General features: G+C 42.9%; 1 protein-coding gene and 1 long non-coding RNA gene across 4 annotated transcripts; both read right to left on the bottom strand.

The window, feature by feature from the left end:
- Nucleotides 1-1334: 1334 nt before the first annotated feature.
- Nucleotides 1335-2528, bottom strand: LOC106097067 (uncharacterized). The gene is made up of 2 exons (XR_003216457.1): nt 1680-2528; nt 1335-1429 (listed from the first exon to the last, which is right to left on the bottom strand). It is a non-coding gene; the product is annotated as an uncharacterized LOC106097067 (long non-coding RNA).
- A 12346-nt stretch (nt 2529-14874) lies between these two features.
- LOC100712174 (vitamin D3 hydroxylase-associated protein) lies at nt 14875-25573 on the bottom strand. 3 transcript variants are annotated; one of them, XM_019351496.2, is made up of 15 exons: nt 24896-25568; nt 23925-24038; nt 19731-19871; nt 19419-19552; nt 18810-19016; nt 18685-18725; nt 18425-18549; nt 18184-18309; nt 18006-18103; nt 17734-17833; nt 17566-17609; nt 17431-17470; nt 17240-17348; nt 16799-16944; nt 14875-15279 (listed from the first exon to the last, which is right to left on the bottom strand). In XM_019351496.2, the coding sequence occupies exons 1-15, from the start codon at nt 25073-25075 to the stop codon at nt 15157-15159; spliced, it is 1728 nt and encodes a 575-aa protein (XP_019207041.1). In that variant the 5' UTR covers nt 25076-25568; the 3' UTR covers nt 14875-15156. The 3 variants fall into 3 exon arrangements, with proteins under 3 accessions (XP_019207041.1, XP_025759020.1, XP_019207042.1); XM_025903235.1 differs by lacking the exon at nt 24896-25568 and adding an exon at nt 24432-24503; XM_019351497.2 differs by lacking the exon at nt 14875-15279 and adding an exon at nt 15651-16381 and having other exon boundaries at nt 24896-25573.
- Nucleotides 25574-27261: the final 1688 nt, after the last annotated feature.

Here is a 27261-nt window from a genome sequence, read left to right as displayed (position 1 = left end):
GGCTCTTTTGAGAGCAGGTAAAAGTTGCCCTTTTGTTTGTATTGTGTAGCTGGACCATCGCTGAAGACATGGAGGTGTTTGATAAGAGGGTATCTTTCTCTGATCATGTCTAACACAGGGTCAAGATGGGCTCATATCGCAGGGGGATCATGCCGCCTGGAAGGTGAGATAGAGCAGAATGTTACTGGTGACTGTTCAGCTGCAGTGTACAGTACTCCAGTATGTAGGGTTGCCTGCTGGTGTGACCCTCCGAAGTGGACTGCTTGTACTTCTTGAGAATACTTACAGGAGTAGTTCTCACTGAAATCTACATGTAGCAGACATTCATCGTTTCTCAAATTTTCTCTCAGTTGTCTGTAGGCCCTATACTGCCATCGGATATTAAAGACGTGCCGCCTAAATCTGAGTAGTCCGTCATGAAATTCCCCTGCAAGTGCATCCTCTGTTGTCATGACAGTTGTCTTCACTGTAATTGTTGACTTTTTACCAGATACCTCTCCATCATTTAATTTTTCATTCTCTTCTAGAGACCACTTGGTAAAGGCTATCTCTGTGTTGTTAGGAGGTCTCAAGAGTGTGTGTGTTGTACTGAAACAGTCTTTGCACTCACCGTATGCACAGACTTTGGATTTAGCATCACACATTGTTGCATCTACCATCTCTTCAATGTGTTTTGTTGCTGATAGACCTTGGACGTACAGGGCATTGGCCATGAACTGTAAGTTCTCAATGTGTCCTGCACTGACAGGTTTCACGATCAGCTTCTGTGGGCACCACAACCCAAAATGGTCTTAAGGTGCAGAAACAAGAATATGAGACCTGATGCTCAGTTTCTGAAAGAAACTTATGGTGCAGATTCTTCAGTGAATCAGTTAGCAAACGTTTCTGTTTTTTTATTTTCTTTTGAGTTACAGTTTGCTTTCGTCCTGTTGTCATCCGACTGACGTCATCTCTTAAGAAGAAGGCCTTTATTTTCTGCTTGCAATCAACTGGTAATCTATTGCTTTCCTTTCTTTCAAAGGTTATGAGCCCTCCATCTTGTCTTTGAACACGCTTTTTTGAAAAGCCTAGAGCTGTCTGTGCAGCCCTCTGTAGCCTGTATTTCTTTATAATTTTTCCTATTGTCGTTTTTGCAATAATTTGCCTCTCTCGTTCCTTTTTGGTGTTTTTGTATTTATTCCTGATTTCCTCAATGATTGATTCCTGCAGTAATAGTCTTTTCCTAATTGTGTTGCTAACTGTTTCATGACGCAGCAGTGCATCCACTTTAGAACGTGGGGATTTTTTTTCCCCACCCAAACGCTGGCACCTCTTCTTGTATTTTTCTTTTTTTCTCTTTTCCTTTTCCAACAAGGCCTTTAGCTCTTTAATTTCATTCTTGAGTCTCCTTCTTCCCTGTCTAATATTCCTTCGTCCAACTATGTATTGCCTACAACACAGGAAATATTGTCACAATTATTATATATATATGTTTAGATAAATGTTTAGATACAGTATAAGATAGACGTTGGATATTATATGTTTATAATGTATTAGGCAGGTAGACTCACACACACACACACACTCTCTCTCTCTCTCTCTCTCTCTCTCTCTCTTTTTAGGGCAAAATCACGTTTTATCATTCAAATACAAAATCTACCTAATCAGCAAAGCATTGAACTGTCAACTCTTCTTCTAACCTTGAGGGTCCTGGTTGCGGGGCATTTTCTGGCTCTAGGGAATATTCTGGACTTAGGGGAGGAGTATTCATAGCCTCAAATTCTGTCCTGCCTTTGGCACTAGCCCTCTGCTTTCTTTTCCTTTCTCGCCACTGCTTTCTCTGTGCTCTCTTCTGTCGTTCACTGAGATCTGCCACTTTCTTTTTTTTCCCTTCCTCTCTGTCCTTTCTCCACTTCTCTTTCTCTTTATTGAGATATATCTGTCTTCTCTCAGGGTCAGCATCACGACGTGCTCGGTAGCGCCGCTGCTTCTCCGCAGCAGACATTGGTGCCATTCCCTGAAAAATGTATACTATTCAAAATCTTCTAAAAGTATATATATACAGGTTAATAATAATTACCAATACACACTTGTATAAATAACCCTAAACACTAAACTTCTATCATCTTACGTCCCCCCTGTTACCATGTGTCCCCCCTGTTACAGTGCATAGCAATAACAGGGGTGACGGTAACAGGGGGGAGATTTTATGCTAAACTTAGCCATTACTACTAGTATGATGAACAACAAGCTAGTACATGGTGACCACTAAGAACCATTTTTAACATGTTTATTAGCCATATTATAAAAATTACAAAAAAAAAATTGTTTCCACTATTAATAAGCGTAACAGGTTGGTAACTTCAAGGTAACTTCAAACACCCCTTCCACGAGTGAAATATCCACTTTACAGAACGCCTCCAACAGCATTTCGGTTATTTTCCAGCTGATTGTTCCCTATGTAAACCTCAAGTCCAGATTAACACTCTTCAATTTTAAACCTTATTATTTCAACCAACCAACCCATTTTTATTTTATTTTATTTTTTGTTTTTTGCTTTTACTGATAAATTAACACCAACTCCCCTCTATTGTATAATTCTTCTACTCCTAATAAGTCCACTTTATTGCGTGCTCATTTCACTGTGATTTTTTAACACTCAATCCTGTAATTTTATATCTATTAATCTGTCACGCTTATTAGTGGCTCATGATTGCTTAAGGCTTATGTCTGAACTTGACCACCGAGCCGGAGTATCATTCGATCCTAACAGGACGACCACTCCATTTTCTCTGCGTCAAGACAGCTCATTCGTCTTTAACAATTCTCTACTGATATGTCAGCATGCTACAGCTCGATATTATTATATGGCCATGTGCTTAACAAACTCAAATCATCCTATTAAACTTTGTGTACTTTATCTTATCTCCACAATTTAATCTCAAAGGGTCATCAATTTTTATAATCAGTTCTATCACCACAGCATAGGCCGCAGTGAGTTATACTTAAATGCACCATGTGTTATTATGCACAGTAAAATTTGACCGGGTTTCTCAAAGGTACTTATTTGTTTATTTAAGCCTCAGGTAAAAACACAAAAAACTCAAACGTCAATATCACCCGTTATGTATTGCCTAAATTAAAACAGCTTTAACTTCAAACCATCCAGCTTTGCATCACAACAACAATATTCCAAACCCAGCTCATCAATAACATCATTGCAGCAATGAAACAAAGCCCCATGTATATCCCCATAGCAAACAAAGCAACGTAATATTTACAGTCAATTAACAATATGTATAAATCATGCTTATGACCTCAAAAACACTTTAAACCAAAACAGAGATCCTTGTGCGTTTCACAGCAGCCAGTTCATTTACACATGTTCGTACTTTCACCGTCCGTTACCCGGTCCAGTGGTACTCTATGTCAAAGGGACTAAAGGCACGTTGGCAGAACGATAAAAACACACTGGCAGCTTCACCTGGGTCTCTTTCGTGTGTCTCAATGTATTTTTCCAAGCACCGGAATATCAGGAAACTACGAAACAGAAAGCTAAATAACTCTAACTCTGACCGTCTTATATCTGCAGCCACTGTAAAACCATAGTGGTTCTCCGGCGTTTCAGCCCAACAAATGCATCTCATATGAATAACACTCCCCGTACGTGAATATTCAATCTGACAAGATCCAGAAACAAACATCCTTTTTATCTTAAGAAAAATCAAATCACAGTTCATATATTCTGTCTCAAAACTCAGCAAAACAGTCATACACTCATGTCAAAAATTAAGACTTTACTCACAAAATGATAATAAACAAAACCAGCATTTTAAATACACGCATTCAGCGATACATAACAATTTCTATAAACTCCCCAAAACTCTAGGGATTTCGCAGCCACGTTCTTTATTAAACAGCTGTTCAAACCCCTTTGTGCACTCACGGTAGCAGCCGCTTCATTTACGTAAACACAGGTTATCTGAAACTAACTCACAGACCTGCAGCATTCTCTCCCTCAGTCAAACTCATCCCGCACTCACACACTTAAACAGTGACCCTTAAGCTCGGTCACTGATCACACATTCACCACAATTACTTCAACTCTATTTATCCTCTCGTAATATGCAAAACCAACCTCTTAGTTACAGACATTTTAGCAAAATTTTTCAAACAACAGTTACACATTCAATCCACTCGAAACCGAAAGCGATAGTCACTATGAGCGTCACCGCTCCTCATACATGAACACACACCATCTAAAAATAGAAGTCAGCAGGCAGTGCTTCTGATACAGAGACTCCCTTCAGCCGAGGATTACTTATTATTATATTATTATTTTACAGAGACGTCCTTATTTTTACAACTGCACAGATTTTTTAGGCCTCTTAGCTCCTACCAATTTCGACAAATTTACCCATAACGGTCCGACCGATAAAAGTCCCTGACTTTTTTGCGACCAATTTTAGCCAGTATTCCGTCCCTGACGGTGGCCCGATTGCTAATACCCTAACCAAATTTATCATAGCCAAAAAAGCGCAAATAGGGGATTCGATCGATCCCCTAGCAATTTCGGAGTTTCCCAACTTCTCCCCCACTGTCGACGGTACTATCCCTACTGTCCAGTAGGTCTAAGGTCAGCGTCCTGCCTTAGCGCAAGCGTTACCAAGGAGGAAATGCGCTTCTTAACAGACGCCGCTGTCGTTCTAGAAAAATTTATAATAATTTGAAACAACAATCTACACCCGAAGCCGGATGAAGATTGAGGCAGATCTCCCGTTGTGGACATAAGGGACTTGAACCCACGAACTGACCATCACACGTAGATCAAATGACCAACGGGGCTTCCCCCACACAATAATCAAATTCCCTACCACACTAAATTAGCAGCTCCCACCGCTTTTAATTCTCTCAGTACTGTACTTTATTACTTTTCATTATCCTTATTCCAACCAGTATACTCATGAGATTACAATCAGAATTAAATCAAAACAGACATTCATCAGTAACTTTCAGTGAGTAGACTTTCTAATTTTGTCGTATTCAATCTGACACTTTTTGGAAATTCACTTCAACAGGTAGTGTCTTACCTTTTTTTAATTCGCCGGCGAATGTCCCCTCACTTCCACCACTGATTTCCGTCTGTCCGCCTGACCACCTCGGACCCTGTCCAGCGCCTCCCTGGTCTTCTCCTGTCTCCAACCACCGGAACGAGCCCCCAAATGTTAAGGTTCAAAAGTTGGAGAAAAGGAGTACGGAGGGCTCACAAGCAAATAACAACTCTGGTCCGGAAGATGTGGTCAAAGCAAAGATTTATTGATAACACGCGTGGAGTCCGAAGCTGGGCAAAGTCAGCAATCGAACTGAACTTACAACAATTAGACAAAGGTTTTATATGGGTACAATAACAAAGCCCCCTCTTTTGCAAAAATAGACAAAGTACAGCTTACATCACTGTAATATTTAAAGAAATTAGGTCACTGCTGAACTGTATATAACCACCATCCTTAACATTGTATTAATTATCATTTCATCAAAGTGTTTATTGAAGCTGCTGGCATTATGTTATAATTTATATTATAGGGGTTATCATAATCAAATATTAACATGTTTATTACAGGTGCAGTTATAACTACTTTAAAATGATTGAGTTAAATATATATGTATCATAACTCATATGCTGAGTATATTGGTACAGTAAAATAGTAGCTGAGCAAAGGCCTGAATGTATTCAGCTTCTTGTGGTATTTGAGTTTGCTTAGTTACAGGTGACGGAAGGATGTCCAGTCCATGGTGACCTCAAAGGCCTTAGGTCATCACCATATTCGGAAGAGTATGCCACAAGGAGGAACCTCTATGTTGCATTTAATTCTTAAAATACATGAATGTTCTGTACATGCAAATTATGTGCTTGTAAACGCAAGAAGGGGCGTTACAATACCCTGATGTTATAAAAGCAATCTAGAGTGTATTTTGGGCAGAGATGTACAACTGTTTTGCAGTTTACACCTCTCCACGCTGCGTGCATTAAAATCAATTGTTTGAACCACCTCTTCTGGACTATCATTGTTTTACTCTCATCCTCAATTTCGAACCCGTAACAATCACTTAAACCACAAAATGTTCCTGCTAACTTTAACATATTTTAAAGAACATCACGTCTCATCTCCATCCCGGTGTCGCCCCGCGTACGCTTCCTTATCTTCCTGTAGATCAGGTATACTTCCTGTAAGCATCTGACAATCTGCCGGCACAATTTGCAATTGCAGCAAAAACACATCTTCACTTCTTACCTACCAAAATAGATCTGTTATGGTGTGTGTGTGTGTGTGTGAGTGTGTGTGTATGTGGGTGCCTGCTGTGTAGGCTATGTATGTGTCATGACCCCGTCTGCACCTCTGCTAACCTCACACCTCTCGTCTTAACCTGACATAAGGCCTGTGCACCTACACAGCTGAACTCTGTGTAATTTCTAGGCTAAATGTCACACTCGAACCATGAAGGAAACTTACTCAAACTGAACATAACTGAAACTTAAACTTACTTAAAAGGATATAAATGATAAATGATACAAACTTAACTCTTAGCTCTCAAGGATATAAGGATATAAGGATATAACTCCAGGCATCTGACATGTAAGCAGGTGTGTTGCCATTCCTTTCAGAGCTCCTGTCCTCCTCACCGTGTATTGGCTGATCCTTAACGCCTGCCAAGAGTTTCTGACCTTCACTTGACCAGGAGCCACAGCTCTTTAATAAGCTCAAATGCAATCATGTGTAAAAGATTAAAATCATTTTCATAACAAAAGTTCTCTCTTCTCAGATCTACCAATATGTTTGCTCGTCTCTACTACAGTTCAATCATTGAAAATCACACTGATCAGCATACTTTGTGGAAATTACAGGTTACATCATGGCAAAAGCATTTGTCAGACCCCTCAACGTGTTATGCTTTGCCACATTACAAAATCTTGCTAAAACATTGAAAAAAGGGTTGATTAAAGAGTGGTACTTACTCGTCTTCTTCTTGAAAGTTTTCCCTCCAAAATATGTTACATCCAGGAGTGTCATGTGACTAAAAGAATAATCAGGTGATGTGTTCTATGGAATTCTTATCAGAGTAACAGGGGTGACAGTTGATTCAGGGACACAACATTTTTTAAAGATTTTAAGTATTAAACATGCATTAATAATAAAAAAGAACATTTGATGAGGAACATTAGAAATAAGCCAATCCAGAAATGATGAAAAATCTAGATTTTTTTTTTTTTTTTAAGTTATATTTGTAACTGAAGTCGAGCAAGCATGACTGGGGACATAGTACTTTAGTGACTTGTGCTAAAATAAAAGTAATTTACTTTTAATGTATTTATCCTGTGTATATATCAATGTGTTCTATGGTAGAGGGGGGTTAAACATACAAGAAAATGGTTTAGAAATAAGCATTAGACAAGTTTTACACTAAATATACCATATTATGTCACTAGGACTCAAATGGCACTGAATAGTAAGAATGACCCGGATATGTTTTTTCACGGACTCGTGTAGTTTAGGCAACTCCGTGTCAGTCATGTAGTGGCGGCTTGGGGCATCATATCTGGGCTCCAGAACATGGAGGAGACGCAGGAATCCAACATTTTCTACCTCCGAGAGTGGCTGGTCACTCAATGCAATGTATTCGATAATTGCCTGTGTTATTTTCACAGCACGTGGATTGTCTCTGGACATTTTCTCTCCTCTTGCAAGAGTTTGCTGCAGCCGGGGCCTGGGGGCGGGCACTCGACGCCTGTGATTAACCCCTTACACGCCGCTCAAACATAGACATTTCTCAGACCGTGGTATCGGTCTCCGGTATCGGGGGACTTTTAACGAGTACGAGTACTTTAGAAAATGTGGTATCGAGGCCGATACCCGATACCGGTATCGGTGCATCCCTAGTAGAAAGCTTTAAGTTCCTCGGAGTCCACATCTCGGCCGACCTTACCTGGTCCACAAACATCTCCCACCAGGTAGGGAAAGCACAACAAAGGCTGTACTTCCTCAGGAAACTACGTCAGGCCCAATTACCCCAAAGACTGCTAGTAAACTTCTACCGCTCCACCACTGAGAGCCTTCTGACTTACTGCTGCACACTGTGGTTCAACTGCTGCACTGTGGAGGACAAGAGGAAACTGCAGCGGGTGGTGAGGGCAGCAGAGCGGGCAATCGGCACTTCACTAACCCCCCTCAGAGACATTTATACTGGCAGACTTCAGCAGAAAGCCAGCATCATCATCAAAGACCCCTCGCACCCTGGACACTCACCCCCCCCCCCCCCCCCCCCCCCCCCCCCTTCCCTCTGGTAAACGCTACAGGTCCATCAGGTCAAAGACAGACTCAACAGAAGTTTTTACCCACAGGCTGTCAAACATGCCCTACCTCCACCCTGATTGGAGGATAACTGCACTGCCAACACTCATGGACATTACACCTCATTTATAAATCGTATTTCTGTTTATACTTCAATGTAAACAACACCCTTACCTCTTTAAACTGTATTTATTATAACATTGTTTAGTATAGTTCCAACAGCACCCCCCACCCCCACCCTCACTCAATGTGCAATATCATCCCCCCCCCCCGCACACTCAATGTGCAATATCACTGATCACACTGCACCTCTCAGTGCACCTGCTAGTTAGATGGCATGTATGTGTATGTATATAGATGTAAGCGTTGTAGAATTATAACAAAATTACCAAGTACGAAAATCAGGTGGGCTTTACAGAATTATAATTGATTACAATCAGAGACTGATTGGCGGCAAGTCTCTGTCTAAAAATGGATTGTATCGATTCAATCCAGTCAAAAGTGTAGAGAACTATTTTCCTAAAAAGGAAAACGAAATAAAACAAATGATTGAGCTCATTTTGCTGATGTGGAGCATCTGATGACGTGCGCGGAGGGCTGCAGATCAGCAAAAAATATCATGTGTGAATGCATTTGAGTGAATGTGAGTGGTTGGACCAAGGGGGGAAATAAATAAAAGGTTGACAAACAGGACAAGTGGAAGACTTAAATCTGGGGATGCTGATGTTCCTTTGGGTGAATTTCTGCTTTGTTGATTTGGGTTAGACCATGTTATTACATTATAGAATGCTAAATGCTAAAAGGGAAACATTGTTTGGTGTAACTTAAGTTACCATGAACTGAGGTGACACATGATTAATAACTGTTTTGTTTAGGTTTGTTTTTGTCATGACACAGACTGGATCATAGAGGGAGAGTATGAAATGTAAAGTACAGGTTTTGTTTCCAGGAAGTTCCAAGGATCCAGAGTTCAATGGAGCAACGAGTTGGAGAAGATTTGACATGATGATTAAATTGATTTTGTTCCTTAAACACAGGTTTTCAGGGCTGGAGCAAAACACCGGAGAGGAGAATTGCTGAGCTGTTCTGAGAAATGAAATGACTAACCTTTTTTCCTTTTGATTTGTTAAGCTTGGGTGGAGCATGTTGAGTTTTTTGCCACATGAGATGTGTCAAAAAAGAGAGGGATTTAAGATTTAATTTGTTTAATGTGAAAGGGGTTTTACTAGGATTTTATAATGATTGGGGTTGTTTGATAATCTAGATATAGTAAAACTGAGGACTTGTTAAAAGAAAGGATTAAAATGAACTGAATTAGGTTTAGAAGATAAATTGCTGGTGTTAATAAGAAGTTGTACACCAAACTTAAAGGGGAAATTGTGGGAATAAAGGATATGCTTTGGGGAAAATAGTGAAGATTTTATGAGTAGAAAATGTGGGATTTCTTTTTGATTTTTAGGATAAGTTGTAACAGTGACATAATGCTAGAATGTTGTTATAATGTAGGCTTTAGAAACAGATAGTAAATAGATTTATTTCTAGGGTAGAGGAGAGCTTTTTATGAGGATGTTAAAAGTCTCGCTGACTCAAATGAATAATATTGGAGATTATATATGTAGAAATGATTTTTTCTTACACATTGCAATCGTGCTCATTAACCGAGTTGAGGTTCGGTCCATTTGAAGGTCATAAGCTTCGATGAGCGTTATGTCTCAGTCGATATATTGTAGGGGACTTGGAGCAACAGAAGGATAAACAGCATTCACGCTTACAAACACATATGGTTTAAACATAGGTGAGGCCTAGGGCCTGAAATTCCTTTAGCTTTTAACTGAATTTGAGTTGGCCCAATAACAAATGACAGAAAGAGGAACTGAATAGGAGTTTTGCTTGTAACTAAACTGAGTGACATATAAAATATTGAGATAACAGATGCAGCTCTAACTTAGTCCTCTTATATAAAAAGCAGTTACAGAATACAGAAATACAGAAAACAGAAGCAAAGGGAGAAAGCTTATATATGTTGGTTAAGTCTGATAAAGTTTAAGTTAGAAGGAGTCATTACATTAAAAGCAGCAAAATGAAATAAAATGATATATTCAAACAGGTTATCACCCAGGAAATGGGAGTTCAAAATACAGTTAGAGTTCAGTTTTTAGCTATGATGAAGTTTATCTAGGAGCAATTAACTATGTGCTTACACTGAGTGATTAAAGTGATTGTTTTTCTTGGATCCTTTTAGTAGAATAAGCCCTTATAATGATTTTATGATGATTTTTCTTGTGAAAGGTGACTTTAGATGAGAGGCACTTGCAGCAGTGACAGTTTTGTGTACAGGATGTGGGTGATCAGATAAGGAGCAAAGAGGAAGCACATGCAGAGACGTGCTTCCTTCGACTCTCTTAAAGGCAGTGCTTTTAAGAGTTTTACAAATGCTGAGTACGGTTGATTAAGATTTGAAAATAAAAGTCAAAAACCAAATATGAAAGTAGGTTCATGTTTTGAGAACAATCGAGGAACAGAGTAACTTAGAGCATAGTAGGGAGAAAGTGTTTTCTATCCTTTGCAGGAGGCCCAGAAGAGAGGGACCCAGAAGAGGAGCAGAGACCACTTAAGCATGAAGTGTTCTCAAGTGGGAGCTGGCGGTTTATTACTGGACCACCTAGATGACGGGAGGTTGTTGTCTGGTTTGCTGAGTCAGGGGACGGCTAGAGAGGGTTAGAGCGAAGGCAGTAGACCTGGGAATGGTGGTTTCGGGGCCCATGATGCCATTAATGGGACTAGAGGTGACCGAGTGGGTCGAGGAGTGACACCACACACAGTATGGTGACCTCTTGTGGTCAAGAGGTCAAGAGAGGGAAGTGTAGAATTATAGGAATTATTTTAGGGTTACTGTTCATAACCATCATCTTTATCATTGCATTAATTATCATTTCATCCAAGCATTTATTGAAGTGCTGGCATTAGGTTATAATTTGTATTACAGGAGTTATCATAATCAAATATTAACATGTTTATTACAGGTTGTTCTAAAATTTAAAGGTTTTCGAATGTTTTTATATTCTTATACTGAAGTCTCCAGTGGGTGAGAAAACTGAGTTGCAGGCTGACAGGAAACGGTGTGCTTTTGCAGAAGCGAAACCGAAAGCAGAGCGAGTGCAAGCCAAAGAGCCAAAGAGTTATTATGCATTTATCTTTGATTTAAGCTTTTAGTAGAGGCTTTTGATCAAAACATTAATTCAGTAGAGTACACATATATAGTCTTGGTTCGGACATACACGTAACCACACGCACACTTAGTTAGAGGGATCACTGATAGGGGAAAGTTCAGGTTGCTTAAGTTGAGGTCAACTAAGGTTCAGAAAGCAGATGCAAACTCTGCACGCACAGACAGACAAATAGTGAGAGGTCATGACACGTACGCAGTACACAGCATGCACGCGCCCTCGCACGTGGACGCACAGACACACATACACACACACACTGTTAGGGTGTAGGTGAAAGTTGACTGATGAAGCAGTAGATGCACGATGCGAGAGCTGAGCTGGCTTACGGGAAACCACCGGGGAGAAGATGGAAGCCAGTGTACTTTTAATTGTGCCTTAAGTTGTCAAATAGAACATGTGTGGTTTTGAAGCTGATGTATGTGATGACGCAATGAGGGGGCGTCACTAAATATACTCTGATGCATATAAAACTGTATTTTGATGTTAGGAGGATGAGATTGTGGGGCTGTCTGCTTACGGAGTCCGCTCATTCTCCCACGCGTGTCATTTCATTAAAATCATCGTCTTTACCCTGTGGACCAGTGTGGTTACTTGCATTCCTCCTGTGTTTCCTTCCCTATATTTTTGAACCTTAACAGCGTGTATGTGGAAATATGTGTGTGTATGCATGTACGGATGCAAATATGTATATATACATATATGTATGTATGTGCGTGTATGTTTGCAGGTGTATGTATAACTTGTACATAGCTTTCTTGTGTAAATGTCAATTTGTCTGTTATTATGTAAATACTTACGCTATTGTGTACTCCACACACGGAGAGATGCCAAACTGCCTTTCACTGTTCTTGTAACACTGACAATAAAAAGCTATTCTATTCTATTCTGCCTGCACAGAGTGAATAGTCAAACAAATCGAATCATCATAAATACTTTATTTTATATTTATTGCTTAATTTAAAAAAAATTACTTTATTATTATAGCACTAGGAAAAAACAATAAGGGAAGGATTCTTGATCAGCACCATGATGCAAACTTGTGGCCATAGTAGGCTATGTACGTGCGTGCGTGCGTGTGTGTGTGTGTGTGTGTGTGTGTGTGTGCGTATTTTATGTATATAGATTTTTAAAAAATTATTACTCATGATATAACATTGTCCAGACATGCTGTGTGAGGCTGCTAAAGGCAGTGGATCCCTCACCAGCTGGATTAAAAGGAGCACAGGTAACATGAACACATGTACCAGTTGTTGCACTGCAGAGGTATTCCAGTATAAAAACAATAATAAACACACCTGCAATGTTTTGGTTCTATAACATTTTTCTATTATTACTTTATTATGGATTAGGTGCAAGAGTTTTAGAGTGTGGATAATTAAATAATAGATCAATGCAATAGCAAATTGTGCCTTGTTCTCAGATTCACAGCAAGTGATAGATGAGATGAGGAGATGGAAGGAGGAAGAGAGACAAAGAGTGATTCACAGGCAGAGAAAAGCTTATTTCTCACAGTTTTGTTCCCTTGTGGTTTCAAGCACTGTCACTAATCGTTGCATTTTATTATTATCTCATAACACTTGTTTAATCAGCTACCATCTCTCCTATGGACATTTTACAGTCTACAGCAGGGGTGGGCGACTCCAGGCCTCGAGGGCCGGTGTCCTGCAGGTTTTAGATGTGTACTTGATCAAATACAGCTGCTTTAAATGTCTAAATGACCTCCTCAACATGTCCTGAAGTTCTCCAGAGGCCTGGGAATGAACTAATCATGTGATTCAGGTGTGTTGACCCAGGGTGAGACCTAAAACCTGCAGGACACCAGCCCTCGAGGCCTGGAGTTGCTCACCCCTGGTCGACAGTCTCAGATCTACACAGCCCTGCCCTCCAGCACTATCAGCAACAGGAGCAGCAGCAACCCCTCAACAGCAACACTGTACCCATCACATAAAACACAGACTATGTTTGCTCTGCATTGTCCCGACCTGATGATGATATAGGATGATGCGATTCGTTATTAGATTCTTGATGAATGTGTGTTGTCATTCTTCAGCCTGTTTCTATGTGCCCCTTTTTAACTTTGAGCACCCGCCCCTTTAAACATCTCTGCACGGCCCTGTTGGCACTTCTTGCACTGCTGCTGTGTTCATGAATTAATTTCATCGGTCAACTTCACCCATTAAAATCAAAGGGGCGGGGTTAAAACTGTCACTGCAGTTTGTCAACAGATTCTAACGTCTGACTGGTTACCTAATTTACTTCAAAATGTATGATTCATAATTGTGGTAGGCGCCTCTCTGCCTGATGATTTGACATGATTTCTGTTTTCATGCTACATAGCATGTAGCATGATTTCATGCTGATCTGGATTAAATGTGAGGCACAGATATTGATAGCAAGAGAAAACCAAAACCTGGCTTTACAAAAACAAACAAACAAAAACAAAGAAACAAACATACAACCTTGATTTCAACAGTTAACATTTATTTTACCCTTAACAAACAGCCAAAAAACAAAAAAGACAGGGTAGACTGCGGTTGGCTGTCATAGTGCTTGTTATTGCCACGTTACATTACAATACTAAACTTTGAGAGGACAAAGTATTTTGTAATTTTTGTGGGTCAGAGTAATTTTTTGTGGTGGTTTTGTATTAAAACATAATAGAATATTAATCATTTAAAAAAATACACACTTAATAAAAAGCTGAATGTAATAGCTTTGATTTGAATCACTTTTTCACTACCAAGCTAAAGCCATCTGGTAGCTAGATTAAAATGTTTATAGAGGTCATACTTTTATCGAGGGGTATACATTTGTCATGACTGACTTGAGTAGCTGAGTAAGTTAAACGGTTGCTAGATCAAGACTAGCAACCCTAAAACGGAGAAACCTTTATTACCTAGCGTGCATCAAGACTTAAAACATGGAGCAGGTGAGTCAGTTTTAATTCTCACATGTTTACACTGACTTGCTCACTACTGCTCAGGTTACCTGTTAGGAAATTTTGAACAAAAGCCTGTCTTCTAAAAGCTATATGGAACTTCTAGAAGTTTTTTTTCAATAATATCAATGATACATGAGTTCAAAATGCAGTCGTGGAATGTTGAACCTGCTCTCTTCTGTTGTTTTTTTGGCTACATTATTACGTGCTGTAAATTCCTTAATTCCATTGCTCATAAAATACATTCACAATAATTATCACTGGTTCAAACTCACAGTTTAAATGCAAAGGGCATTAGGTGGTGTCCATTTATGGGCATTTAGGTGGTGTCCAACTTACAATCTGAAAAAATGAAAAAGTTCTACATTTTTTTTGTAATTTTTTTTTTTTTTTTTTTTTTTTACTGAAGCTTGCTTGATAATTACAACAAAGTGACAACTTGTTGCCCAAAACTTGTGAAAACCAATCCCATATGAGGGTTTCAATCATCAACAATGCATGCAAGTGAAACAGTGTGACAACCAACCCCAGTCAACCCTACTGGTAGTGCAGAGGATGTTCAACCCTTTGACACATTTCAATAACATTTACAGGAAATACTCAAGTTAACATGTCTCCTCTGAAGTCTGCAGCCTTTCATGTGAGACTGAGAAAGAAAGCAGCTTTACTTCTTGCTCTGTTTGACCAGTTGTTCCACTTCCTTCATGAAGCGCAGGCAGAGCTCATCCTGCCACGGCAGAGCAACACACTGCACCGCCACAGGTAGACCCTCGCCACCGGCCACTGCCTGAACACACAAACACACTCCTGTCACTTAATGCTCAGCAGCTGAACACACCACGGTCTTTTGCCTCCACCTACTGACAAACTGTGGAATTTCAGATACAGATTGTGTATAAATGCAAGGCCAGAAGACCTGCAAAAAGACTAAGATGAGACAATAAATGACAGAATCACAAGGAAAAGATACAAAACACTGACAAATATTGGAGTCACAATAGTCTGATGTGGTTCAGTTCTTGGTTCTGTGTAGGATGGATCAAATTGGGCAATGACTTTTCCGAAAGCACTGGAGGGTTGCCCATTATTGGACATTCTTTATATTCTTTCTTTTATATTTCAAGAGGCCTAAATTGTAGTGACAAACCTATTTTAACCTTTGCAGAGGCGTAATAGGACCATGACTCTGATGGCCGTGTCTACAACAGCACAATTGAAATAATCTGCTAATATTCATTCATTTATCATATTCATATAAATCAGATACATAGTAAGACTTCAACCTTACTTTCACATTTAAGTTACTTTGCAGCCCTCCTGTAGGCCCCCCACCTGCGGGAGGTGGAATGTGCGTTGGGCGAAAGTTAAGGGCGGTGGCTACAGTCTTGCTGCCTGTATGTTAGTTCTCACTGACGGATGAGACGGTTGGTACCCTCACTTGACTGATGTAGTTAAACAACTCCCGCATGACTTATTTCAATCTCATCTCTGCTTTTGACAGATGATGTGGTCCTGTTGGCTTCATCAGGTTGTGGTATCCAGCTCTAACTGGAGCGGTGGGTATAAGAATTTGCACTTCCAAGTCTGAGGCTGTAGTCTTCAGCCAGAAAAGGATGGACTGCCTACTCTGAGTCAGGGAGGACTATGGTCATAAGCTTCGGTTTGTGACCGAAAGATCAAGATCGCGGATCCAAGCCTTCTCCAAAGGGTTACTTGACTCTCCCTTAGAAGTAGTGTGAGGTGTTCAGCCATCCGAGAGAAGCCAGAGTAGATCTGTCACTTCTCTACATTGAAAGGAGTCAGTTGAGGTGGTTCGGGCATCTGATTAGGATGCCTTCTGGACACCTTCTGGGTGAGGTATTCCAAGCATGTCCTACAGGGAGGAGGTCCTGGGGCAGACCCAGGAAACATTGGAGACGTGATATCTCTCATCTAGTCATAATAAATGTATCTATAGTTTGAACTTTACATCTGGGGTTAGCAGACACAATTCCATACTGTTTCTGCCTGTTTGATATACCTCAAACAGACAGAAACATTTGACCTCACAGAATGCAATTAATTTGCATGACTGTAATGTCTTTGATACGCTGCTTAGAAATGGTGGTGACTCTGAAAGTGGAGCCAATGAGAACCCAATGAGATCAGAGAACTGATTTGCAATTGGAATCGCTAAATTCTTATCTATTCCCATCCCTACTTGGTAATATGTATGTTTTTAATCACATCTTTGTGTAGCATTCCAAATAAACTGACGAGTGACTATGTTTTCAATCAGTCTCACCTCACTGGTACATGTTGCCTACCTCTTTGAAGAGTTTGTCCCACATGTCCTGATAATAACCGTTACAGTGTTTGAGTTCCTCCTCATCCTTTGAAGTCACTGTGGAAACTGTGACTACACCCACAGGAAAGTTAAGGAGATTGTAGACAATCGTGTAACTAAGAGCAGCTGAAATAACAGAAAATATAAATATATTATTATGTAGAATATTTATTAATATTCAATATAATAATTAATATTGAAATTTATTTGTCCAGGCTGTCAGGCTGCTCTTGCCAAAGTGATGTTAAAAAAATAGCAGTTACAATCAAAGAATCAAAGTTGTGTTGTGATTCGATGCAAAATCCCCCCCAAATAATCCATTCTCTAACAGGGAGTTTATCAACAGGTGTTTTGCGGCTGAAATGGAACAAACTGTGATAAACAGAACACTATGTTGTCACTTGTACTCAGTGTATCATACTTGGAATTTTGCTACAGTAAAACAAGTTGTAGGCTGGTCCAATCACAGGGCACAGTAGCACGTCGATGTTGCAGCTCCTCCAATGTGCTATTGTCTCATGAATGTAGTCCTAAGCAAAACACAGGAAATTTCAATTTCCCCTTCATACCTTTATATATGACGATGAACAATTAGCTGAAAGCCAACAGTACCTCAACAGCGGCATGTTGTTTCCACAGATCTGGAACAGATCTAAGAATAAAGCATATCATTCATAGAACATGTATAATATGAAAATCTAACAAAGGATCAAGTACAAATAAAATATTTCAAGAATACTTTCTCACCGAACTCCACAAAGAGCCCTTATGTTGGCAGAGATACGAGGAGACTGCAGATAGACAGATAGACAGATATGCATTATTCTGCTAAACCATTGAATCCGGTGATTTAAATAAATAGACCATCTATTTGACTATTTTTATATGTGTCTGTCACAGAATTGGAGGGCTTACCTTAGGTTTGAGCAGAAATGAACGGATTGTCTTATACCACTTAGGAAGACGGTAACGATGAAACTGTCCCTTCAGACAAGGGTCCTCAGGTCCCCCCTTCCTAAAAAGAAAGGGCTCATTGGCACATAAGAAAAAAGCCTGTTTTGAGATACTTAACTAATTAATGGAATAGTTTCAAAACCAGTCAACACAATCTTGTGCTCAAGAAGACAACGGCAGCGTCTCTAGGTATTAAAAACCTATTAACTAAATTGTTAAAAGAAACAACTCACAGTTTTTGTAACAGGCTGGTACCTCCATCTGCTAAAAAACCCTTTATCATTAGTTCAGGGAAAATTTCATCAATCTTCAGTGGATGGTAAGGGACCAACTAGAGAAACAAATGCCAACATTAAAAAACATGACTTGAAAATGATTATTATATGGTTTGTGTGTGTGTGTGTCTCTTACTGTGTGTCCTGCTTGCTCTAACAGAGCTTTGACCTCTCTGACGCCTCGGGCCATGCTTGGAGATGGTTGCGTGTAGCCATCGTTTTCCAAATAACCAATCCTTAGAGGTCTGGAGCTTCTGTATATCTAAGAGGGAATCACTTTTTTGTTTTTAATGCTTGCATTTATGCATATATATGCACAGGCAATTACAAAAAAGGATTATCAATAAGTGACATGAATCCCACAGTACAGGACACACCTCCATGTTAAAAGGTAATGGTGGAACAGTGGGGTCCAAAGAAAACATGTGGTCACAAAGAAGTGCCTGCATGCACAGAGCCAGGCTGTCCACATCTCTTGCCATGGGTCCAGGTGAAGATAGCACTAATTTAACATAAAACAAGAAGCAGTAAACCAAATTTCCCGACTGTTTTTCCCCAGATTCTCTATCAGTTTCCCAATACTGATAGACAGTGGTTATATGACTCTGTATATATGCTAAGTACATATGTCACTTACCTGACTTTTGCCCTCTATAAATTGGACGAACTCCCTGTGAACTAATCATTACACAAAAGGTGAGATAAAGGTTTTCCTCAGCAATGTGCAATAATTTTCCAGGAAACTGACTGAATGAGACCCACCTGAGCCGACCTGCTGTTGGTTTGAAACCACAGATTCCACTAAATGAAGCAGGAATACGGATACTGCCACCTAGATCAGTGCCTATACCGAGGAGGGAGCCCCCTCCCCCAATGAGAGCCGCCTCCCCACCAGATGAACCTCCAGAGGTCTTCTGGGGGTTATGAGGGTTCACAGTCTGCCCGTAGATAGGATTACTGCAGTCATAGCTGTGAACAGACAAGAAGGGGAGAAGTCTTTGCATACTATGCACATGTGGAATAGCAAAGACAACTAATGAGTTTTAACCACATCAGACATAAAAGGCTGATGGGGTATTGTCATCACCCCTCCAGGTGGGCAGCGTGGATACCCAAGTTTGTGAATGTGATAACTCCACAATTAAGTGAGGTGACATAGGAATTTCAAATTGGTGTAGCTACTAAAAATCTTGGATGACTTTGAATCTCAATGACTTCGACCTAAAGGTCAGAGGTCAGCTTTTCTCAAAATTACCAGGATTTTCAAATTTATGCCATTGGTGCATCTAGGAGGCTGACGGGCAGAAATGGCAGACACCGGTATTTTTAAATGGGCTCGAGATTTATGTCAATCACTGATAAAAGAGTTACCTCAAAAGGGCTTGAGGCAAGTTGGTTTTCACAAAGGGAATAGCTCCTTGTTTCTTCAGGATTTGAACAAGCACACTGTCCTTTTCAGCAGGCTGGTCCAGGTTAATGATCACACCACAAGAACAGTCATGATCCTTGTGTTGTGAAAAAAAAAGAGAAAGAAAGAAAGAAGAAAAAAGATGACAGTGGTGCTTCAAAATGTGAGTAATAATGCTTGGGAATGCTATAAGTTAGACATAACATAGAAATTAATTAGAAATACTGACCAGAAGGCCTGCAATTGATATTTTCATCGTTTAACCTTTGTAATACCTTAAATGCAATATTTTCTTTGATGCTAACTGGAACTCCGTACAAGAGACCATCCTTGTTGGAGCCAACAGTTTTCAGCTGGTCCAAACTCTCCAGCAAAACTTCAGTGCAGCAGTTCAGCTTTTTGTTTACAGCCAGAGTCTGTTGGAAAGGAAACAAGCACAAACAGCTTGAGATGAACTTATTTACCTTGAAGGGACGTTGATCTTTGTAATCACTCTGTAAAATATTAAACTCTTGTTGGAAACATGGAAGACTGAAAATAAAATGGTTTACTTAGTGTTGTTAGGATGCCTGGGTCGTTGACCCAGGGTTTTGGGGTTTATTATATTATTTATAATTTCTAGTCTTTGGTTTCTTTGAGTTCTGTCTTATGGTTTATGTCTCTGTCATCTCTAGTTGCTCTGTCTCCCCTGTCAGCTGTATCCCCTTGTCTAGTTCGCGTCTCTGTGTATCCTTAGTTGCTATATTCCCGTGTCCAGTCAGTCTGTGTCTGTAAGTTCAGTCTGTGTTGTGTTTCCTGTTTTACTTTGAAGGTCTCTGTCTTTTCTCAGTGTGTTCAGTTTATGCTTCTTTGTCTCGTTAGTCCTGATTTGCCCCAGCTGTGTTTCCCTCCTGTTGCCCGTTCCCTGATTACTCCCTCTGCGTATTTAAGCCCTGTGTTTTCCTGTGCTCTCTGTCGCGTTCTACTGTTTACCTAGCTGTGTGTTCTGTCAGTTCTCTGGTTTAAGTTTATTTTGATTTTCCCAGGTATGTTTTGTTACCCTTTTTGAGTTCAGCATTAAAGCTGTTTTGAGTTCACCTTTTTGTCTCCGGAGTCTGCACTTTGGGTCCTTTTCCTGTCTGCACACAGCCGTAACATAACAGAAGAACGCGACCAGAAAATGGACCCCGCAGACTCTTTTTCCTCAGAGGACAACGCTGAGATGGAGCGAATGGTGAGCCTGCTTGACCGCATTGCCCAGTCACAGGATTTACGGACTATGGCAGTCGGGTTAAGTGCAGTGGATGCCATCATTCGGCATAACCCTCAGCTTTGTCAGTTTGCCAAAGATACTAAGTTGGATCGCACCATTGCTGCCTGGAGAGAGCAAGTCAAGGCTAGTGAGCTTGCCCTCTCTCTCACTAACTCTTCCTCTTCGCTGCCCCACTCCCCACCTGCCTCAACACTGCCACGGACTTCCTCTCCCTCGCCACACCATCCGGGACCTTGTTCACCTGCCTTTTTCCTGGCAGCTATGTGGTCGGAGGATGAGGAGGTGGTCTCCATGTCTCCACCAGTTCCTGTTCCCTCATCCCGGAGGAAACGGCGCCCTCGCCCTCGCCACTCCTCTCCTCCGTCGCCTGTTCTGCAGCCTGTTCCCGCTGGAGGGTCCGAGGGCCCGTCCAGCCTCCTGTTCCCGCTGGAGGGTCCGAGGGGCCCGTCCAGCCTCCTGTTCCCGCTGGAGGGTCCGAGGGGCCCGTCCAGCCTTCGTCTGCCTCGCCTGGAGGGTCCGAGGGGCCCGTCCAGCCTTCTGTTCCCGCTGGGGGTTCTGGAGAACCCACCAACCTTTGTTTGCCTCCGCTGGGGGTCCGAGGGCCCGTCCAGCCTTCTGCCTCTGCTGGAGGGTCCGAGGGGCCCGTCCAGCCTTCTGTTCCCGCTGGGGTTCTGGTGAACCAAACCAGCCACCTGTCTCCGCTGGAGGGTCCGAGGGGCCCGTCCAGCCACAGCCACCTGTCTCCGCTGGAGGGTCCGAGGGCCCGTCCAGCCACAGCCACCTGTCTCCGCTGGAGGGTCCGAGGAGCCCGTCCAGCCACAGCCACCTGTCTCCGCTGGAGGGTCCGAGGAGCCCGTTCAGCCACAGCCACCTGTCTCCGCTGGAGGGTCCGAGGAGCCCGTTCAGCCTCCTGCCTCGTCGGCTGGGGGTCTTGTAGGACCCAGCCAACACATCCTCATCTCTATTGACGGTTCCGGGAGACCGTTCAGCCACCACCTACGTTGCCGCCTGCAGCGCCCACATCGTTGCTTGCAGCATCCCCGCCTGCGGCTCCCACGCCGTCGCCTGCAGTGCCACCGCCTGCGGCTCCCACGCCGTCGCCTGCAGTGCCACCGCCTGCGGCTCCCACGCCGTCGCCTGCAGTGCCACCGCCTGCGGCTCCCACGCCGTCGCCTGCAGTGCCACCGCCTGCGGCTCCCACGCCGTCGCCTGCAGTGCCACCGCCTGCGGCTCCCACGCCGTCGCCTGCAGTGCCACCACCTGTTTCGTCGCCTGCAGCTTCGTCCTCGCCTGGTCCGGCTTCAGCTCCAGCTTCGTCTCCTGGTCCAGCTTCAGCCTCGTCGCCTGGTCCAGCCCCAGCTTTAGCGCCTGCAGCGCCTACGCCGTCGCCTGGTCCAGCCCCAGCTTCAGCGTCGCCTGTAGTGCCACCACCTGCGGCTCCCACGCCGTTACCTGCAGTGCCACCACCTGCGGCTCCCACGCCGTCGCCTGCAGTGCCACCACCTGCGGCTCCCACGCCGTTACCTGCAGTGCCACCACCTGCGGCTCCCACGCCGTTACCTGCAGTGCCACCACCTGCGGCTCCCACGCCGTCGCCTGCAGCGCCACCTTCGCCCCGTCCGGCCTCCGAGTCTTCGCCTTCGCCCCGTCCGGCCTCCGAGTCTTCGCCTTCGCCCCGTCCGGCCTCCGAGTCTTCGCCTTCGCCCCGTCCGGCCTCCGAGTCTTCGCCTTCGCCCCGTCCGGCCTCCGAGTCTTCGCCTTCGCCCCGTCCGGCCTCCGAGTCTTCGCCTTCGCCCCGTCCGGCCTCCGAGTCGTCGTCCTCGCCGGCTGCGGCCTCCGAGTCTTCGTCCTCGCCGGCTGCGGCCTCCGAGTCTTCAGCGTCGCCGGCTGCAGCCTCCGAGGCTTCAGCGTCGCCTGGTCCAGCTCCCGCTTCATCGGCATCGCCTGCAGCGCCACCATCTCCGGCTTCCGCGCCTGCGCCTCGACAGTGCCGGCCTCCTTCCACGCCTCCGTTTGCACGTCCTCGCCCTTCCGGCCTGCCCGGCCTACTCGTCCTGCCCGGCCTGCTCGTCCTGCCCGCCCTGCCCGGCCTGCTCGCCCTGCCCGGCCTGCTCGCCCTGCTCGCCCTGCCCGGCCTGCTCGCCCTGCCCGGCCTGCTCGCCCTGCCCGGCCTGCTCGCCCTGCCCGGCCTGCTCGCCCTGTCCGGCCTGCTCGCCCTGCACGTCCTGTCCGGCCACTTTCCAGGCCAATGCTGGACGTCGTTGCCGTCATGGACGGCCCCCTGAACTTTTTGTTTGAACTGTTTTTCCTGGTCGCCTGTGCCTGTCGTGAACCTGTATTTTGTTGTGTTGCTTTCCGGGCTCCGGTGTTTGCGCTTTTTTTGTTTCTTGCTCCTTGTTTGGTTTGTTTCGAGCCCTCCTTCCTGTTTCCCCCACCGCCCACCCTGGTTGGGTTGTTTTTTGTTGCGGTTTGGGCTGTCTGGGAGCCAGCCCTTTAGGGGGGGGTACTGTTAGGATGCCTGGGTCGTTGACCCAGGGTTTTGGGGTTTATTATATTATTTATAATTTCTAGTCTTTGGTTTCTTTGAGTTCTGTCTTATGGTTTATGTCTCTGTCATCTCTAGTTGCTCTGTCTCCCCTGTCAGCTGTATCCCCTTGTCTAGTTCGCGTCTCTGTGTATCCTTAGTTGCTATATTCCCGTGTCCAGTCAGTCTGTGTCTGTAAGTTCAGTCTGTGTTGTGTTTCCTGTTTTACTTTGAAGGTCTCTGTCTTTTCTCAGTGTGTTCAGTTTATGCTTCTTTGTCTCGTTAGTCCTGATTTGCCCCAGCTGTGTTTCCCTCCTGTTGCCCGTTCCCTGATTACTCCCTCTGCGTATTTAAGCCCTGTGTTTTCCTGTGCTCTCTGTCGCGTTCTACTGTTTACCTAGCTGTGTGTTCTGTCAGTTCTCTGGTTTAAGTTTATTTTGATTTTCCCAGGTATGTTTTGTTACCCTTTTTGAGTTCAGCATTAAAGCTGTTTTGAGTTCACCTTTTTGTCTCCGGAGTCTGCACTTTGGGTCCTTTTCCTGTCTGCACACAGCCGTAACATAACAAGTGTATACACAAAGTAATCTATATCATTGTATTTCATCATAGGCCAGAAAATACTGGCTTTTAAAATACTTTATTATGAAAGATCTGCGTTATTAGTGAACTTTTGTGTCATGCTGGATATTGAACCTTTTCCATGTAAGAGTAAAACACATCCTCAGGGCTCAGTGAACCGTCCTTCAGCTGCTGCGTCAGCTCAGACAGGGAGAGCGTCAGGATCAGAGCAGAGTCAGTTGTCGGATGCTAGAAGACACAGACCCACAGAATCATTATGTCATTAAAAAAGCTGCAGCAAAGAAATAAAAGCATATGGATGTAGAGATTCTAGATTCCTCATTTGGCCATTTTCCACTTCTTTACAAACTCTATCAAACGTGACAATGACAATCCACAGTGCTTAAATGGTCTCCACAATCACCAGATTTCAATCTGACAGAGCACCCTTAGGATGTGGTGGAACAGGAGATTTACATCACTGATGTGCAACCAACAAATCAGCTGCAACTGGTGATGCTATTGTGTCAATATGGACCTAAATCAAACAAACGACCTAGAACAGCTGCATATTATTGGTGTGTTTTTAACTTTTATTTTAATGCTCATGTTTAAAAGCCCTGCTGCCAGACCATGCGTTACCTGCATGGGAGGAGCATGATCCCCACATGGGACGATAGAAACAATCAGAGTGCTCATCCGTCCTCTCCTTGCTGTGGCAATTGAGAGCGTACTCGGAGAGTAACGCAGCTGCAAGCAAGTTGATGGACTTTGTACCGAACTGGACTAATGCTGGCTAGGTGAGTTCATAGAACCAAACCATATCCTTACTCGCCAGCTAGAGTGTGTGTTTGATGTGGGGTCACGATAAATAAAGTTCTCCAATATTGTAACATCATCCCAAGTCTCTGACCGGCCCTTATTACAAGGGGACAGTATGGAATTGTGTCCGCTATAACAGCTCAAGTAAGCATGTCGACAAAACAAAGTAGGTAAAGTCGACAAAAAAACCTCCGCCAGGTCTGAAGTAAAAGCACATAATTTGTTTTGATTTCTCTCTAACGAAAAAGTTAAACCTTTCAGTGTTTAAAGCTCTGAACTCTCACCGACTCTTTGTACCGGAGCACCGCCTGCTCTGCCCGCTGCAAGCTCTGCTCTCTCCTGTTTCTGGCTCTCTTGATTTTTTCCTCCGCCTGTCGGAGGCTGTTGATCTTTTTCACCAGCACAACCAGATATCCCACAATGCAGGCAACACCAGTGAGCAGAGCCGCTGTCCAGTTGTCCATCTTCACTCTCTTAATAAACAGTTCAGTGTTCCGCGTGGTTTTCGTCTTTGTCCTGTGGCTGCAAATCGGATTAAATGCCAAGTGGGCCTAACATTGCACATTTCAGTCTCCTACTTTAGCCGTGGACAGTGCCAAAATGCAACTGACTGCCTTCTGTTGTGTGATCGGCAGAGGTCTCTTGAAACGTCAGTGGGAGTGTGAGGTGAGGTAAGCTCTCTTCTGTGGGAATTTGTAACACGTGTTTTTGTACATTTTAACTTGTGTGACCAGAGGTTTTTATGCTGTGTTCAGCCCTCTGGTTCTCCAAATGATCCTGTCCCTCCACGATTTTTAAAGGAGATTGCCTAGGGCAGTTGCTCCACTTCCTTAATCACACTGCCACGGCAGAGCGACACACTGCACCGCCACAGGTAGACCCTCACCTCCAGTCACTGCCTGAACACAAAACACCCTCCTGTCATTTAACGCTCAGCAGCTGAACAGACCACAGTCTTCTACCGCCCCCTACTGACAAACTGTGGAACTGCTAATACAATTTGTAATAAGTGGAGGTCCAGAGTAGACTTGTAGTCAAGACCGCCTAATCCGAGACCAAGACAAGACCAAGACCAGAGGGTATCGAGACCAAGACAAAGACCAAGACCAGAGGGTATCGAGACCAAGACAAGACCAAGACCAAGACCAAGTTGAGACGAGACCAAGACCGAGACCGAGTCGAGACGAGACCAAGACCAAAACCAAGACCGAGACAAAAAAAGTCTTTAAACTGCAGCCAGATGCTGCTTCGTTTACAGGTGTCAGGCATATTTATGTGTTTTTGCTTTCGCACAGCCCTCCTCACCGCTGTCTACTGTCTCACTCACTTACTGAGAGGACAGACACACGCTCCACTTGACTGTCGCGTCTCTCACCCTCTCTGTTTTTCACATAATGATATTATCCTATATCCTCGCATGTGATTGGCAACAATATGGAGGGATTGGAGCATAACTGAGCCACTGTGTGAGAGCTGAGCAGCGAAAGGAAATTAAGTGAGGGTAGAAATGACTGAAAGATTATTAGGCTCTGTTTTGAGTTTTGTTCAAAAAAGAATGACTTCATATAGGAAAAAAAATAAATATCACATATGCAGGACACCTTAAACTAGTTTTTTAATTAAGCAGCAAGGCAGAACAAAGTCGGGGCTGTATCAAGACACAGGGACTAAATCCCAATTCAACCAGACCCAGAACTGATCCGGAATTAAAACAGGACTACAACAGTTCAAAATCAGGACTACTTAGGACTTAACCAAGACGGAACCAGAATCAGAACTAGATGATAGTAGCACTGAAAATCATCATAGACCTGCACTACACTTATTTTTTTAATTCTACCAAAGTACGCTATTTAGATTCTGAAAAGTTTATATAATTATTTAGCCTTGTTGTGCAAACAAGCCTGCATAACTTAATAAATATAGAATTTGAAAAGTAACAAATGGTATCTAAAAAGAAACAGGTACTAGATACATGTTCTGATGAGTTTTGGCAAACAACCATTTGACTAACATGTGTGTCTCACCTGCTCTTGTTCGATCTCTGTTCTGTCCTCATTCTCCATCTCCCTCTCTCTTCCTCTCTCTCCCTCTCTGTTCCTCTCTCTCCCTCTTTGTGCTGACAATCAAGCCAAACACCAACATCATCAAATATACAGTTGAAACCAGATATTTACATACTCTTCAGATAAAAACACAAACACTTTTTTAATTGTAACATCAAATCAGACTAAATGTTTATTTTTTTAGATTGATAAATATAAAAAACATATTTGTTAACTTTAAGAGTAAAGAGAAAAACTATATGTATTTCTTAATTGCAAATGGCACCAAATTGTATTCAAAATTGAGCCACACTTATGGAGCTCCACAATTCTGTTCCTGGTGTTTTGGTTGACATCTCTTGATTTTCACATGTCACAGAAACAGGCTCTGTGTTTTGCCTTATATGCATCCACAGCTGTGCCACCAATTTACTCACATGGACTCTACTAACCTATCAGAAGCTTCTTAAGCTCAGAATGGAATGTCTGGAGTTTTTCTTATTAATTAACAATAAACTTAGTGTATATGTTCTCCTAAATTTGATGAAAGGGATAAAAATAGACAGCTCTGTCTCTCTTTATTCTGTCATTAAACTAATTCAAAA

The sequence above is a fragment of the Oreochromis niloticus genome, linkage group LG23 (genome assembly GCF_001858045.2).
Source record: "Oreochromis niloticus isolate F11D_XX linkage group LG23, O_niloticus_UMD_NMBU, whole genome shotgun sequence".
In the NCBI taxonomy this organism is placed as follows: Eukaryota; Metazoa; Chordata; class Actinopteri; order Cichliformes; family Cichlidae; genus Oreochromis; species Oreochromis niloticus.
This window is presented reverse-complemented; position numbering and strand designations above follow the sequence as displayed.

Excerpts from the sequence above, each read along its gene's own strand:
- LOC100712174 (XM_019351496.2), bottom strand. The coding sequence starts at position 25,075 with ATGGACAACTGGACAGCGGCTCTGCTCACTGGTGTTGCCTGCATTGTG. Across the intron at positions 17,471-17,565 it reads AGGGCTCTTTGTGGAGTTCG|ATCTGTTCCAGATCTGTGGA; the intron begins GTGAGAAAGTAT and ends CTTTATTCTTAG. Across the intron at positions 15,280-16,798 it reads GGGACAAACTCTTCAAAGAG|GCAGTGGCCGGTGGCGAGGG; the intron begins GTAGGCAACATG and ends TTGTGTGTTCAG.